At 46.8% G+C, this 17830-nt stretch overlaps 1 protein-coding gene across 1 annotated transcript; it reads left to right on the forward strand.

Annotated features, from left to right (window-relative positions):
- Nucleotides 1-5365: 5365 nt before the first annotated feature.
- Nucleotides 5366-17607, forward strand: LOC132584275 (keratin, type I cytoskeletal 19-like). The gene is made up of 8 exons (XM_060256124.1): nt 5366-5963; nt 7981-8063; nt 8843-8999; nt 9136-9297; nt 11174-11299; nt 12335-12561; nt 16023-16129; nt 17354-17607. The coding sequence occupies exons 1-8, from the start codon at nt 5442-5444 to the stop codon at nt 17365-17367; spliced, it is 1398 nt and encodes a 465-aa protein (XP_060112107.1). The 5' UTR covers nt 5366-5441; the 3' UTR covers nt 17368-17607.
- The last annotated feature ends 223 nt before the right edge of the window (nt 17608-17830 follow it).

Below are 17830 nucleotides of genomic sequence, written 5' to 3' on the forward strand. Positions count from 1 at the left end.
TCTATCACAGTTCAACAAAACACATTCATATAAACACATAAAAGAGAATGAGGGATAATGAATGTCACTGATGGAACACCAAATAAAACAGAAAAGTCTTCACCCACTGGCTGAAAACAGTGTTGGGGGGTGGGACCAATCTCTCGGGTGAACAAATTCCAACCTTTCAGTGCCACAATTGAGAAGGGCCATTCTTGGATTGCCCCCATTTAGCCTCAGATGGTTCAGGCACCTGAAGCAGGGCCTCTGAACAGGTCCAGAGTGGTCAGGTAGGTTCATATGGGAGTGGGCAAGTCATGGGCCCAAATTATATAGGATTTTTAAGGTCAGTGCCAGCACCTTGAATTGATCCTGGAAGATAACTGGGACCCATTACGAATAGAGCAAGACTGAAGTGACTTGGTGACCCCTTCCGATCCATTCTGGCTGCAACATTCTATACAAATGGTAACTTCCAAGCACTCTTCAAGGGCAGCCTCATATAGAGTGCATGGCAGTAGTCTAATCTAGATGTTTTCATGTAGCTGTTACCAGGGCATGCATCACAGTGGCAAGAGCATTTTTGCCCAGGAAAGGCTGCAGCTGGCTCATCAGCTGAAGCTGGTGAAAAGTGCTCTGGACACTGGTGCTACCGGCTTATCCAAACAGGAGTCTCAGGTCCAACAGCACCCCCAGTACCAACCTGTTCCTTTGGAGGGGGTGCAATCCCATTCAGAACAGGAGACACCTCAGCTGCTTCTTCAATCCTTCCTCCCACCAAGTACCACCTCCCACCAGTGATATGGGAAATCTGGGGGATACAGGGGGAAAGGAGGCATCTTTATTATTGCTTTTGTACATTTTTTTTATCCTGCCCTTCATCTAAGGAGCTCAGTGCAATGTACGTATGTCTCCCTTCCACCATTTTATTCTCACAACAATGCTGTAAGGTAGGATGGGCTGAGAGAGAGTGGCTGGTCCACAGTCGCCCCCCCTCCCAGGCTTCATGACACCCACCATAGGTTTGCCAGGTGCTTTGCTAAAGTGAAAGGCCTCCTGCTGGCGAGCTCTAATGCCCACTGCCACTCTGCGTGACAGCAGGAGAGAAAAATAAAACAGTGACCATGATGACTTTACTATGCCACACTAGGAATTGCCAGAAAACTCTATGGTAAAACTCTATGTTAAAACTATGGCATTTCTGGCAATTTTTGGAGCTACTCTTTGTTGCTTTCAGAAGTAATGCAGTGACATCAGCAACTTCATTGACGTTGAGCCCCTGCCATGTACCCAGCACCTCAGTCCTCAGTCTGGGTGCTGGGCCAAGTCTGGCAACCCTAACAGTGGGGATTTGAAGTAAAGATGACAGCCTCTAGGTAGGGTCTGGAGATTCCTGGAATTACAGCTCATCTCCAGACTAAAGAGATCAATTCCCCTGGCGAAAATGGCTGCTTTGGAGGGTGGACTCTATGACATTGTACCCCACTGAAGTGCTTGTCCTCCCCAGTAGAATTGCCAAGTCCTGCTGAGGCAGGGAAATTTTTCCTTGTGTAAGTGACGTCATCATGCTGGGGATGCCGGGCCAGGGATGCTCTAGGACTCATGATAAAACTCTATGGTACCATAGAGTTTTATTGCGAGTCCTAGAGCATCACACTGGAAATGCTCTAGGATTCACAGTAAAATTCTATGGTACCATAGAGTTTCTGGCAATGGAGTTTCTCTACAGTTCCATAGAGTTTTTATCGCGAGTCCTAGAGTGTCCCTGGCATGATGTTCCCGGTACAATAACAAATCCTGGATCTACTTTTAGCTATTTAAGTAACAATCAGTAATCAAGAAGGATTATTCTTTGTTCTACTGAAAAAAAAAAACTAAAAAAAAAAAACCCTACTAGAGCAGAAATGGAACTTTTGGCAATAAATCCAAGGAACTTCTAAAATCTGGCATCTCAGAATGAAAAATTTGTAAAGGCTGAAATTCACACCTTATGGCCAGACCTGGAACAACAACACGCAGAACAGCTGGAATTCCTAACTCCAGCTGGCAAAGAATGGGAAAGCTTCCAATGCAAATTAGAATGCAGATTTTTAAATCCCATTTCCTACAAGGAAATCTGGGCGTTAGAAAAGATGTCTAAGAATCTTCCCACCACATTTTGTTATAGCATGACATTCCCTTCAGGGCAGTTCTACATATTTCCTTCACATGAACTAATCCTTTCAGCAGAATGGGAAGCAGATAGCCTAAACATTTGCATAACCTGAAATTAAATGAAAGGAGGGGGGGGGGGTCGCAAGCAATGTTCCCTCTAAGATGCAGAGTCTTTTGAGCAAACATTCTACTTCATGAGCTACAGGCATGAAAGTTGTGAGCTACTGGCATTAAAGTTGTGTGTGAGCTTCTGCATAAATTATTGTGCTCTGGGGTCATCCTTCCTCAGCTAAGACAAAAATGTGTGAGCTGGAGGCCAAAAATCTGTGAGCTAGCGCATGCTAACTCAGTTTAGAGGGAACACTGGTCACAAGACTACATTAATTCGGGGGTGATTTGGCAAAGATATCTCTGGCTTGCAACCCAAATTACAGCATTCACTTAACAGCAAGAAAGAATTCTGCAAATGCGACCAGAATCCATTTTAGGGTTGCCAAGTCCAATTCAAGAAATATATGGGGACTTTTGGGGCGGAGCCAGGAGACATTGGGGGCGGAGCCAGGAACAAGGGTGTGGCAAGCATAATTGAACTCTAAGGGAGTTCTGGCCATCACATTTAAAAGGACAGCACACCTTTTTAAATGCCTTTCTTCCATAGGAAATAATGAAGGATAGGGGCACCATCTTTTGGGGCTCACAGAATTGGACCCCCTGGTCCAATCATTTTGAAACTTGGGGGGTATTTTGGGGAGAGGGACTAGATGCTGTACTAAAAATTTGGTGCCTCTACCTCAAAACATAGCCCCCCCAGAGCCCCCAATACCCGCAGATCAATTCCTCATTATTCCCTATGGGAATCGTTCTCCATAGGAAATAATAGAGTGCCCAGTAGACATTACCCTCCCCCCCCTTTCTAAAGGGGGGGGAGGGCCTCTAAACCAGGGAATCCCCTGCCCCCTCCCTCCCTCTCATACACAAATACTCACTGGGTCTTATTTCTTCAGAACTTGACTTGATCTGAAAACCAAAGCAAAACAAAAGGGAGGGGCCGTTCTCCGAAGCCCTTCCTGTTTCCTGCTCAGCCTTAAAGGCACATATTTTAAAAACCGAACTGCAGAAGCTCTAAAACTACATGGTGATTTTTTTTGGGGGGGGGGGGGCTTCCCCTGCCGGCCAGCTGGCTGGGGGAAGGGAGAAGCCTGTGAAAACGAGGAATCCCCTGCTGGGACCTGGGGGTTGGGAAGCCTAATCCATTTTGTTTGGTTGCACAATTTGCATGTGTAGATGGGAGGTCCCCCCCCCCCCCCCCCGTTCTTATTAAGCCACAAACTATGGAAGGAAGGTAAGTACTCATAGGATACAGAGGAACTCAAATGAGTGCCTCATGGCAGGGGTCTTTGTAATTTGAATAATCCCTACCAACGGTACTTCTAATTAATGAGTACAACACACACACACACACACACACACACACCCGGCCGAATGAATGAATGATTTTTTTCTTATTTTTCTCTGTGAATATCAAAACCTGTGTGCAAGGCAGCAAGATGCAATGGGTACCATTTCAGGCTTTGGGAGACACAAATTCTGCCATGGGAGTTCATTGGGTGACTTTGGGCCAGTCACTCTGGCCCTCAGCCTCACCTCTCTCACAGGGTTTTTGAACTAGAGACTCTCTTTAAAAACAATGAAGAGACTGGATTCTTAGAACTGTGTAGCCATAAACGTGTTTTTTTTTTAAATGTTAAAAAAAGAACTGTGTAGCCACTAGCAGTGTCTTCATGAGAGGCATGAATGTAGTTTCCTTCCTTTCCATGCCAGGGGTCATTTCATTGAAAAAAAAGGTGCTGGAGCTTATTACCACAACTTATTAGCGTAACTCGTTTGTATGTGCCACATGCTCCTGACATCACCGGAGGGTGTACAAAATTATATCAACTTAGCATCTGCCTTAAAATGCTTCTTGAATTAGAATTGTCATAATAAAACCTGACTCCCATCATGCTTTTTAAATTACTTTCTCCTATGTGGCCACAGTGGCATGATAAAGATTTCCATCTGACTGTTTTATATGTTTTGGTTACTTTCCTATTTTTTGTGGGGGGGGGGGATATTAGAAAGTTTGTCAAATCTTAGAGCTCAGCAAAATTCTCAGAGGGGGTTTGAACAATGGAGCCCAAAAGCAAGTATTTGGGGGAGAATGTTAAGAAAGAAAGAGCACAATAAAATGTAGAAGTTCTGGAGCTCCGGTCCTGCCCAAAGTGAGGCATCCATCCATCCATCCATCCATCCATCCATCCATCTATCTATCTATCTATCTATCTATCTATCTATCTATCTATCTATCTATCTATCTATCTATCTTGGTTCAGTGGCTTTCCAGACTACAAACTAATTATTCATCTATATGTCTGCCTGCCTGCCTGCTTGCCTGTCTGTCTGTCTATCTATCTTCCTTGCCCTTGTGTCAAAGGTAATACCAATAAGACTTGGTTATGGGGAGCCTCTGCTAGATCAAGTGCCAGAATAACAGGTGAGTCTAGAGGCAAGTAGGATTAGGACCAGTAACCCTCAACCAGCCTGACAGAACCGTATTTCCGCATCCCTTTCATGGAATGTTTTCTGGCTGAACTCTCTTCCTGGGAACCTGCAACCAGATTATGTCTTGTTCGTTTTGTGTGGGCTCGATCCTCTGGCTATGTTGAGCTGGCAGGTGAACCAGGCCGAGACTGGAAAAAAATGAGCCCCTAAGTAGAATGTCTGGTTCCCTCACCCCCCAATTAGAGTGTTTCACAGCTCTGCAATTATTCTGATCTTTACCATGAAAAGAAAAATCCCATGCTCATTAAATCAAAATGAAATCAAAATGAAATCACCTTAATGATGGAGGAAGAATACTTCATTGCAATAAGCTGTAATTATTCCTTCCTTGCTTATAGTTTAAGGCAGTGTTATTTTGCTCTGCTGTAAATTTCTCAGCAAGGGACCAAGCTGACAATTCACTCCACACCATCACTGACAGGTATTCTGGAGAAAAAGTGCTGATGCCACAAAATGCCTTGTGTTTGCGACTGAGATTTCTGGAGGCGATTTTGCCTCGGGGACAATTTTTTCTTGGCAGAGACAGCCAGGCGAGCTAGCCCTGCGGAAGAGCATGGGGAAGTCATAGGAACACCCTAATGGAGACACCCACACTGCAGTATAAATAAAGATCTGAGAGCATGCAAACATCTGCAGTCTGGTTTTTATTATCAAGCTGAGCGTCTTTGGCTTTTTCTTGGGCTTTGGGCTTGCTTTCAACTTTTGCTATGAGCTTCAACACCAAACAGAGCACCACTACGGTGTACACCAGACCAAGAAGCAGCAACGGTAGCACCAGAGAGAGTGGTGTCAGGGTTGTTTCAGCAGCCAGAGATGCATCTCCTGCCCCAGGCAGTGCTAGATGCAGCATCTCTGGGAGAAGCTTTAGTAGTTATGGTGATGGGATGAGTAGAGCAAGTGGCATGGATGGCTTTGAAAGAGTAAGGAGCAGTAGGGGTATCATAGATGGTGGTTATGGGTTCAGCGCTGGCAGCTCCCGCTATGGGCATGTTGCCGGTTGCGGATTTGGTGTTTGCAATGAGGCACCCCTGATCTCCTGCGATGAAAAGATGACCATGCAGAACCTCAACGACCGCTTGGCCTCTTACCTGGACAAGGTGCGAGGCCTGGAGGAGGAGAACATGGAGCTGGAGGGCAAAATCCGGGAATGGTATGAGCAACAAGGACCTCTCTATGACCAAAAGGATTACAGCAGTTACTATCAGCAAATTGAAGACCTGAAAAACCAGGTAGGAAAATTCTTCCTCTCCAATGCATGGCCAGATAAACCATGTTGATGAGTATATCATAGGCTAGGGCTTAGATGCTCTGTTTGAATTTCCAGAGAGTAGGGCATTTTATTTAATTCCATGAGCAAGGCTCCTTCAAAATCGTCTGAACTTTTTAAAAATGTTATGTTATTGAAAAATGTAGGCCATGTCCTGGTGGTGGGTGTTTTATCTAAAGGGATCTAGACAAATGAAGGGCATGGCTTTGTCACTCTTGCTCCCCATAGTGGGTCCAATGAAGACAAAGAACAAAGTAACTCAGGGCTTTGATAATTACAGAGCTAGTGAAGAAAGGAAGATTAATTCTGGGATGCCCTGAAAAGAAAAAGTGTAATGTGTGTGATCTAATCTATATGTCAATCTGCCTATAATGTAAAATGAAGTGCATGTTCATGTATTTACTAATTACTTTGGGGCACTGTGCGATAAAGTTTGAGGGCTAGTCTGTTTAGTTAAGCATAATTATACTCTACAGGTATATACACACACGCACACAACACAATCAACTACTACAAGCCAAACCAAAGCAAGTGCATAGGGGAGAGATGAGTATACTTAACTAAGCAGAACAGTGCTCCAAAGATTGTGTGTGTGTTTGGGGTGGGGGGTGTTGGTTGGTGTGGGTTTGTGGGGATTGGCTGGAAATGGCTAGGGTTGCCAAGTCCAATTTAAGAAATATCTGGGGACTTTGGAGGTGGAGCCCAGAGACTTTGGGGGTGGAGCCAGGAGACATGGGGGTGGAGCCAAGAGCAAGGGTGTGACAAGCATAATTGAACTCCAAGGGAGTTCTGGCCATCACATTTAAAGGGACTGCATAAATTTTTAAATGCCTTCCTTCCATAGGAAATAATGAAGGATAGGGGCACCTTCTTTTGGGGCTCATAGAATTGGACCCCGTGGTCCAATCTTTTTGAAACTTGGTAGGTATTTTGGGGAGAGGCACTAGATGCTATACTGAAAATTTGGTGCCTCTATCTCAAAAAACAGCCCCCCTAGAGCCCCCGATACCCGCAGTTCAATTCCCCATTATTCCCTATGGAAATCGTTCATGGAGGTGCATGATGGCTCTGGGGGCGGGGCTTCCCCTGCCGGCCAGCTGGCTGGGGGAGGGGGGAAGCCTGTAAACCCGGGGGATCCCCCTCTGGGACCTGGGGATTGGGAAGCCTAGAAATGGCAGATATGCCCCCGAGTGTGAATTTTTGAGTCAGAAGAGAGGGAAGAATATTCTTGTGTAATTGCAAAAAGAAAATGCTTTGTAAAATATATATATTATTCTGATCCTCTGGAGGAATGGAATATTTACCCCAAGGGTCACTGTGTGGGGGTGCTGTGGTAGTAGCAGCAGTAACAGCAACAAGAGTGCAAACAAGGAATGTGATTTGGGCAGTTCTGGCCTAGAGGTCAAGACTAGAGTGGGGACCTCAACCACCAGCACCTTTCCTGGTGCCCTCCAAGTATTGTTAGAACATGGATGGGGTCAGGTGGGAGTTTTGCCCAGCAAGGGTTCCGATTGGCCACTGGAGATTGGATTGGCTGTGCAGATTGTTAAAAATGTTACTTTAGCAGCAGTTGCCACTATAGCACCAGGGTCTTCGCAGTGTGACTGAAAGTAAGCTGCAGCAGCCATGTTGTGCCTGGCTCCGCCGCCTATCGCAGCCATTTTTGTGGCAGCCATTTTGTGCCTATGCCCACCATGCTGTGTTAGAATTCCACATGAGGAACTGAACTGAACTGAAGACCTGTGTCCACAGGCTTAAAAAGGGGGGGGACCCCTGGGCTAGAGGATGCCTAAGATGAACAGGGAACACACAGGTTTACAGTCACACAGGAAGAGGAGCACAGAAATAGGTGGGCCGCTGCCAGCCTTACTAGGTTGGGAGTCTGAGACTGGGGAAAATCAGGAACTGCAATTAGACATGTGCAACAAGAAACACCTAATGGAAACATTCATTTTTCCTCAATTATTTTCCTCCCACAGATAATTTGTGCTACAGTGGATAACAGCAAGCTTGTTCTGGATATTGATAATAACCGGATGACTGCAGATGACTTTAGACTGAAGTGAGTCCTTATGAATGACACAAGACCCATTTCCTTTTTCACTTCTTCTCCCCCCCCCCCCATCAGTCTGTAAATAAGACAGGCCCCTGAAGGGATCTCAGGTAGATATAGGGAAGGGAAAGGAAAGAGTTGCAAGCTCAAGGCCTTTGTATCCAAAGAGTAATCTTTCAGAAGTCTACAATCTCTTAGTAGCAAGCTCAAACAGGAGACTAGGGTTGCCAAGTCCAATTTAAGAAATATCTGGGGACTTTGGGGTTGGAGCCAGGAGACTTTGGAGGTGGAGCCAGGAGACATTAGGGGTGGAGCCAAGATCAAGGCTGTGACAAGCATAATTGAACTCCAAAGGGAATTCTGTCCCTCACATTTAAAGGGATGGCACACCTTTTCAATGCCTTCCTTCCATAGGAAATAATGGATAGGGGCACCTTCGTTTGGGGCTCATAGAATTGGACCCCCTGGTCCAATCGTTTTGAAACTTGGGGGATATTTTGGGGAGAGGCGCTAGATGCTGTACTGAAAATTTGGTGCCTCTACCTAAAAAAACAGCCGCCCCCCCCAGAGCCCCAGATACCCACGAATCAATTCTCCATGATTTTCTATGGGGATAAATCTCCATAAGGGATAATAGAGTTCCCAGCAGACATTTCCCTCCCCTCCCCCTGCTTTCTGACAACCCTGAAGCGGAGGGAGGGCCTCCAAACCGGGGGATCCCCTGCCCCCACCTGGGGATTGGCAACCCTACAGGAGACATTTTTTTATTTTTCTTGCTTATGATGCAGGTATGAGACCGAGCTGGCTCTCAGCCAGAATGTGGAAGCAGACATCAATGGATTACGCCAAGTCCTGGATCAACTGACCCTTTGCCGGTCTGATCTGGAGATGCAACTTGAGTCCCTCCGGGAAGAGCTGTGTTGCCTCAAGAAGAACCACGAGGAGGTGAGCCTCTTCCCCAGCAAGACCCCTTGCAGAGAGAAGGCAGCTCTTAACAGAAGAAACACTAAGAAAGATCCCCATTCATTTCAAACAAAGGTTGTGCTCAGCTTAACCAAAGGTGTTCCCCTCCCCCTTTCAGGAAGTAAAGGAGTTGAAGAGTCAAGCCAATAGAGACGTCAGTGTGGAAGTCAATTCTTGCCCAGGTCCAGACCTGAAGAAGATTTTGGAAGATATGAGATGCCAATATGAAACCATGATTGAGAATAATCGCAGAGAAGTTGAGCAGTGGTATGAAAATAAGGTAGGTTGTCTGTGGTGTTCAGTCAGAGACTGAAGGGGGGTGGGTGGGATCTAAGCCTCAGACGCAGATATGGTAGAAGTTAGCAACTGGCTGCTTTGAGCCATATCTGGACCCATGTTGGTGAGTAACTTAAACCCCACTCCTTGTGTCTTATTCTGGAGTTGTGGAGGAGGAAGGAGAGTGATATTCTTCCTTCTCCTTTCTTGTGATTTCCTTATGAGTCACTGGTTTGGCCCACCATCTTCTCATTGTGTGGTGTCTTGACACAAAACTAGCTGCTAACCAAGTACATGGGCTACAGAAAGCAGTTTAAATCCCAAACCTGGCAAACTGGGAGAGCTAATTTGGACATTCTTTAGGGCATTCTGGTGGGCCTTGACAAAGTTTTGCTACATACCAGTAGCTTTGCTACTGAAGCTATGGCTCTTTCCCTGGTTATTAGCGTACAGCTATGATGACCAAGGGAGAGCACAATTGGAATAGTTAAGTTAAGTTAAATTTATTTTTATATCCCGCCCTCCCCCGCTGAGGCGGGCTCAGGGTGGCTCACAGACATGGTACACCATGATATAAATAAAATACAATATAAAACAGACAATTTTAAAATACAGTTCAGCTGCAATTCAATTGCATAGTTAATTAAATAAATAAAACCGGTGCTATAAAGTGCTATAGATCACAAACGTGCGCAAGATGGCTAGATGGCTACAGATCCATTTAGCCAGGTTCTGTCCCAAAAGCAAGCTGAAACAGAGAGGTTTTGCAAGCCCTGCGGAACTGGTTCAGATCCCGCAGGGCTCGCACCATCTCTGGGAGTTGGTTCCACCAACGAGTGATTCTTAACATGTTTAAAAGGATGGGAGAGAGAGAGAGCAAATACAGTGATTATTGAACAGCTAGATGTGACAGTTTTAGATGGAAACTGAGAAGGGAATATAATGACATGCATCCTACCTTAGTTTGGAGGAAGTTCTTCCATCCTAACACGGCTTCCACTAGTTTGGAATCCTTTTCTCCAGTTTGGAAGGCCAAGGACTCTTGCTCCAACTTAAGTGACTCTTCTGTTGGAGGATGAGTAACTTCAGTTGGAAGAGGTCTCTTAGGCTGGATAAAGGTTTCAGACTTTGGATAGTGGAGTAGTAGGTGACTCTTATTTTGACACGGTTATTTTGCACTGTATAATTTCCTTTCCCCTCCCTTCCATGTTTAACCAATTAATTAACGTTCAATCTACTTGTCAGTAATTGAGATGTTTTGCTTCCTTTAGAGAAAAGATGGACAATTATTCTCTCTCTTCTCTTTGAAAGCTGTTTTGGAACAGTGGTTGCTAACCTTTTGTTTTATGAGAGCTAAGTAAATATTATCTACACACACACCCCACTGCCATACCACCAAGTTCTGCTCTGTTCTGAAAACAGAATATGGACTAGGAAGACTACAGAAATGAAGCTACCAAGCTATGCAGTACAGAGAAAGGCAGTCAGAAGTAAAAGCTTAAAAAAAAAAAAAGCCTATAGAAGATATTTTCACAGTCTTACCTGGGTGTTCTAGAGCGGGGGTGGCCAGCGGTAGCTCTCCAGATGTTTTTTGCCTACAACTCCCATCAGCCCCAGCCATTGACCATTGGAGATGTAGGCAAAAAACATCTGGAGAGCTACTGTTGACCACCCCTGTTCTAGAGAATGAATTACCTACTCTGCAGCAGCTGGTGAACTACTGATAGCTCAGAGCTACCTGTTGGAAACCCCTTCCCCCCCTGCTATTGTTACATCTTCTTACACAGCCCAAAGTAATCATAGGATCAACCCAATGGTTCCCCTTGTGACTTCTTGTGGGGAAATGACCCTGCAGTTTTGCATCCCTTAATTTTTCACAGATGGAGGAAGTGAATCGGGAGGTCACCAATAGTAGCAAGGAATTTGAAGATTGCAACAACCAAGTCATTGATCTGAAACGCCAGCTGCAGACCTTGGAAATAGACCTTCAGGCCCAGCTTAGCCTGGTAAACACTCGTCTCTGCAGTCATACAATCTGGACCCTTTGAATCTTTCCTTCTCACCTCCTTCATGATCAAGCCAGTTCACAGTGTTGCTCATCTCCAAAGGCACAGAGAGTCATTCCTGGTGGCTTCTGTGAGGTTGTGGAGCTCTGCAGGATTATAGATTAGGTGTAGCCTGCTCTAAGTTGGGAAATACCTGGAAATTGTGCAGGGTAAAGCCTGAGGAGGGTGGGGTTTGGGGAGGGGTGGGGTGGGGCTTCAATGAGGCATAATGCCTTGTAGTCTACCTTCCGAAGTGACCATTTTCCCCAAGTTTTGCTCCCTGATGTGTCACCTGGAGATCAATTGTCACCCCAGGAGATCTCCAGCCACCATGTGGAGGTTGACAACCCTATTCACAGGATCTCAATGTTCACAGGAGGGCTCATACAAACAGGGGTCTGCCCCCTTTAACTTTCATTGCCTGGGTTATTCCAAATCACTGTTACCTAGGTCAGGGGTCTCCAACCTTTGTGAGTCTGAGGGCTCTTGGGGAATTATGAGATGGGGTGGTAGATGCAAACACAAAATGGCTGTCATGGAAGGCTCACACACACACAGAGGAAGCCCGAGTGCAAAGGGAAAGTGTGGTAATTTTAAAACAAATACATTGAGAAACAGGAGTGAGTAGGAGAATAAAACCAAAACTGTGGCGGCAGCTGCTGCCAAAACATTATTTAAATCCACACAGCCAATCAGATCTTCATTGGCCAATCAGAAGCACTATGAAGCAACCACAATACCTGACCCCACCCAATTAGTAAAAATATTAGGAGGGTGCCAAGAAAGGGGTCGAAGCATGCCTTAGGGTCCACATGAGGGACTGCTGACTACATCCACCACAGCTTTGGTGGTCAGTAAGAGAGCACAGAGCAGAACTGTGCCGGTTCCATCAAGGCCCCAATGTCACAGAATTTCATTAGAAAAAAATCCTCGGTTGTAATTTTTTAGTATCGTTTCAGCTCTTTTTCCTTTTTCACATCTTCCTGAATTCTTCAGAGAGACTCGCTGCAAGGTTCTTTGGCCGAGACCGAATGTCGCTACAACAACCACTTGGCTGAAATACAGAACCAGATTTCATGCGTGGAGCAGCAGTTGGCGGAGCTGAGGGCAGAGATGGAGTGCCAGAACCGCGAGTACAGAGAGCTGCTGGACGTTAAGTGTCGCCTGGAACAGGAGATCCAGACGTACCGCAGCCTGCTAGAGGGCAGCCAGGAGGACATTGTGTAGGTAGTCCCTAGAGATCTGTGGGGTCTTGGAATTTATTTATTTATTTATTTATTTAAGATTTATACCCCGCCCTTCCCACAAGTGGCTCAGGGCGGCTTCCAATAGTAGATCCATCAAAATTACACATATAAAGGGATCCATATTTAAAACAGATAAAACAGATAAAACAGATAAAACCCTAGTTATTAATACACATAAATATTTCAGCTATATATAAAAGGAATCCAGCAAGTTACAGTAAAATTCTCAAGCTAAGTATAGGCTAGCCGGAAGAGGGTCGTCTTACAGGCCCTGCGGAACTGAACAAGGTCCCGCAGGGCCCTCACCTCTTCCGGCAGCTGATTCCACCATGTAGGGGCCATAACAGAGAAAGCCCTTTCTCTGGTGGACTTCAACCGGGCTTCCTTCGGCCCAGGGATAGTAAGGAGATTTTGTGTTCCCGACCTCAGTACTCTCTGGGGAACGTGCGGGGAAAGACGGTCCTTCAGGTAGACAGGTCCCAAGCCATATAGGGCTTTAAAGGTGATAACCAGCACCTTGTACCGGACTCGGTATATTACTGGAAGCCAGTGCAGGGTCCGAAGACCCGGCTGAATGTGTTCCCGCTTTGGGAGACCTAATAACAGCCGGGCCGCGGCATTCTGCACCAGCTGCAATTTCCGAGTTCGGGACAGGGGCAGCCCCATGTAGAGGGCATTACAGTAGTCTAACCTCGAGGTGACCGTAGCGTGGATCACTGTTGCTAGGTCGTCGCGCTCCAAAAAGGGGGCCAGCTGCCTTGCCCGCCTAAGATGAAAAAACGCGGACTTGGCAGCGGCTGCTATCTGAGCCTCCATCTTTAGGGAAGGCTCCAACAGCACCCCCAAGCTCCTGACCCTGTCCGCCGCTATCAGCGGCGCACCGTCAAAGGCTGGTAGGGGGATTCCCCCTTCCGGACCACGGCGACCCAAGCAAAGGACCTCTGTCTTCGCAGGATTAAGCTTCAGCCCGCTCAGTCTGAGCCATTCAGCCACGGCATATAGTGCCCGGTCTAGATTTTCCGGGACGCAGGTCGGCTGGCCATCCATCAATAGATAGAGCTGGGTGTCATCAGCATACTGATGACACCCTAGCCCGTACCTTCGGGCAATCTGGGCAAGAGGTCGCATATAGATGTTAAATAACATCGGGGAGAGAACCGCCCCTTGAGGCACACCACAGTCAAGTGTGCACCTCCGGGACAGCTCCCCCCCAACTGCGACCCTTTGTCCCCGACCTTCAAGGAAAGAGGAAAGCCACTGTAAAGCCAACCCCTGAATCCCTGCGTCGGCGAGGCGACCCTTCAGTAGCCGATGGTCGACCGTGTCGAACGCCGCCGACAGGTCCAACAACATCAGCACCGCCGAGCCGCCCCGATCCAGATGCCGTTGAAGGTCATCCATTAGGGCGACCAGCACCGTCTCCGTCCCATGTCCCGGGCGAAAGCCGGACTGAAATGGGTCAAGGATGGAAGCATCCTCCAGGAAAGTCTGCAGCTGCTTCGCCACTGCCCTCTCGATAAGTTTGCCCAAAAAGGGCAAATTTGAGACCGGCCGATAGTTTGCCAATTGGGCCGGATCTAAAGATGGTTTCTTTAAGAGGGGACGGACCACGGCCTCTTTCAGTGGCGTTGGAAAGTGCCCTTCCCTCAGGGATCTATTTATGATATCCCGTATAGGATATCTAAGGTCACCCTGGCAAGATTTAATAAGCCAGGAAGGGCATGGGTCCAATTTACAGGTAGTTGGGCGAGCCGCTAAGAGTATCCTGTCAACTTCCTCCAGGCTGAGGGGGTCGAAGTCATCCAGCGTATAATCCGAAGACAGGCTCGGAGCCTCGGGTTCACTAACTGTCTCAAAATTGGCAGAGGAGTCGGGGCGGAGTGACGCGATTTTATCCACAAAAAATTTCGCAAAAGCCTCACAGCCTATTTCCAATTCAATAGAATTTGGTCTGCCTTGCGGCAGTGTTGTAAGTCCTCTAATTATGTCGAACAATTGGGCCGGGCGCGAAGTTGCGGACGCAATCTTAGCCGCAAAGAACGCTTTCTTTGCGGCTTTGATTGCCATCTCATAGGCCTTCAAATTCTCTCTATAAGATGTTCGGGTCACTTCGTCTCGAGTACGCCGCCATTGCCTCTCTAGCCGTCTGAGTCCCCGCTTTTGTTGCCGCAGCCCCTGGTTGAACCAGGGCGACGGCTTCGGGCGGGAACGCAGAGGGCGCTTGGGTGCGACCTCCTCGATGGCCCTGGAGAGCCCATCGTTCCAGGACTCTACCAGATCATCCAGGGAGTCGCCAGCAGGCCAGGTATCCCGAAGAGCCGTTAGGAACCGTTCCGGGTCCATCTGGCTCCGCGGGTGAGCTAAAATACGCTCTCCGCCTAAACAGGTTTTGGGTGACACTCCCATACGAGCCTTAAGGGCAAAGTGATCTGACCATGGCACTGCTTCCATTGCAATATCAGTCACTGATATTCCGGCCGCAAAGACCAGGTCTAACATGTGTCCCGCCTGATGAGTGGGCGTTGTAATAACCTGGGAGAGTCCTAGTGTCGCCATGGATGACACCAGGTCCGTCGCCTGGCCGGAGGCCGCGTCGTCAGCATGGACATTGAAGTCACCCAAGACCAAAAGCCTTGGGTGCTCCAACGCCCAGCCCGCCGCGGCCTCCACCAGGGACGGTAAGGCGTTGGCCGGTGCGTTAGGCGGTCGGTACACCAGCCAAATCGCCAACCCCTCCCCAACATCCCACATCAGGCCAACACATTCTATGCCTGGAATCTCTGGGGCCGGGAGTGCCTGTCTTTCTTGGGTGGTGTGAAGTTGTGCCTCAGTAACATATCCTCAATGGAACAATTCTGCTTAGAGCTGAAATGTGTTATTTGCAAACATTCTGATTCATCACCATTCCAAAACTTTTAAACCTCAGAATATGAGCGACTCAGGAGCCTTGAAATGTCTTTATTGTTTTGGTGTTGGCAGCTGCTAGGCACGAAAGCTCAAATGCTATCTACTGCCAACTAATAAACAATATCTTTCCTCGGCTATATAATACAAAACAACACCACTGTTAACGGTCAAATATTATGTACAATAGGAATGCCAACAAAACAACGGACGTCCTTCGAGAACTGTGCTGCAAGGAGAATTTTCAAGTGCGAATTCCTTTCAGCGCTAGTGTTTGAGAAACTGTCCTATAACGCCCCAAACCAGACAGTTCAATAAGAGTCTACCAAAACTTTTCCTATAGCACGCAGCTGGAGAAGATGGTCTGAACAGTATGCATTAATGGGGGGCGGGGGAGGGTGTTATAGGTGATGGCCTTGACTTGCTGCGTTGGTTCTTTCTCAACTAAAGTTCTACAAAATGCTAGGATGCTGAATGAACAATATGCACTGTGACTGGCCACCCAATGCCCCCTTTGACCCTCTCTCTAACAGCAACCGCAGTAGCACCAAAACAGGAGGATTTTCCAGACAACCAAGTGGGAGTCACAGAAGCCCCAGCTCTCCTAGCCGTTCCCAGCCATTGGTGACTGACATCAAAGGTAAAAAAGGAATCTGTTGCTCTGGGGTAAAAGAAGGCACAACTCACCCTTTCTTACAATACCCTTTGCCTTCAGTGTTGAAAAGCAAACATGGTTCACAAGTGGTTTCCCTATGAAATGGGGTAGGAATGAGGAATGGATGACTTAATTTCGTAATACAACAGAATGAATATTTCTGGGATCAAGTGATACAGAAGGTTTTCTCAACTCTGGAAATTCTTAACTCTTTTGTACAGATCCCCAACTTCCTTGGCTTGGCTGCAGGTCTTTTGGGTTCTCCATTGTGGCCCCCCTCCAATCAGCTGCAAGATGTTACTTTCTAACACTTCTTTGAGTCTCAGTGGTTCATCAGTTGCTTTCAGGCCCTTCTCCCACTGAGGAATGGGTGATCAGTCTGGCATCTCCAGCCAGGCAACGGCCCTCTGCTGAGACATGGCCTTTGACAAGTGCCCAACCATTCCAGCCCCAGTTATAGGTTCTGATCTGCATATCTGACCTCATTAATTCAGCAGAATATACATTTTAGCAATATGCATCCTTTGACAATGAGTTGCTCAAACACTTGTCCTTTATTCCCTGCCTCCTTCACCCTCCTGATCTTTTCAGATACAGCTGTAAAATGTTTTGAAAGCTAATGCTGCAGTTTAACTGCAGCTTTAAAAACAAACCAATCCCCACACAATTGTTTTCTGATTCCAGATCTGGAAGTCCACCTAATCCTCCTCTAGGGTTACCAGATCTCCTGGTGGAGTCGGGGGTCTTTCACTGCCAGGCTCTGCTCCCCAACCACTAATCAGCTGGCTGGCAGGAGGACTTGCCTGGAGAAAGAGAAAGGCCCAGGCCTTGTTGCCTGTGTCACACAGGAAGTGACATCATCACATCAGTGATGTCCAGGTGATGCTCTCGTATTTGGGCAAAAACTCTATGATAGAAGCCAATTTTACCATAGAGTTTTTATCAAAACACCAGAGCGTCACCTGGATGTATCTGGTGTGATGATGACACTTTCTGTGCAATGTCATCTGGGACTTTCTTTTTCTTCAGGGAAGTCCTCCCCATCCCCTGCCTGTTCCCAGGAGGGACCTGACAGCCCTATTCTCCTGCCCCAAACTTTCCTGAAGGCCACTTTCTTGGCATCCCTTTGGTTAAGAATGAGTCTGTTAGCTTGCAATATTATTTCCTTCCCCAAAGGTAATGTTTTGTTCTCTGTTCTTCTTCCACCAGCATACGTCAGATAAATTTCCAAAGCAGCACCTCAATAACAAGTTTTCTGTAACTTGTTGAACTCATGAGAGCCAAGTATCCATGGATGGGCTGTCTCTGGGCTCATTGCATTACTCTCTTCTTCTCGAAACCTTTGGTGGTTGCTACCATTGCCCTGCGTGTTAGTTAACAAATCTTCATGGAGCTGGTCTTGGGCACTCTATTGAATGTGGGTCTTTAATAAAACTGTTTTCCTACTGATGCAAACAAAGAAAGTATGTGTGTCTGTGTGTTATTACCACCAAGTCATGTATGGGGAATTATCTCGGTCCCATTTATTTAGAAGGCCAAAACTGGAGAACATAGGTCACTTACAGACTTCCAGTCTTAACAGATGTCCAATCTTATACTAAATGGGCTTAGAAGGGTAGAACTCTGCTTAGGACTGCATTGCTAGACTACTTAAAATTTCGAAGATTTCTCACCAGACCTCAGTTC

This window comes from Heteronotia binoei, chromosome 15 (genome assembly GCF_032191835.1).
Source record: "Heteronotia binoei isolate CCM8104 ecotype False Entrance Well chromosome 15, APGP_CSIRO_Hbin_v1, whole genome shotgun sequence".
Lineage (NCBI taxonomy): Eukaryota > Metazoa > Chordata > Lepidosauria > Squamata > Gekkonidae > Heteronotia > Heteronotia binoei.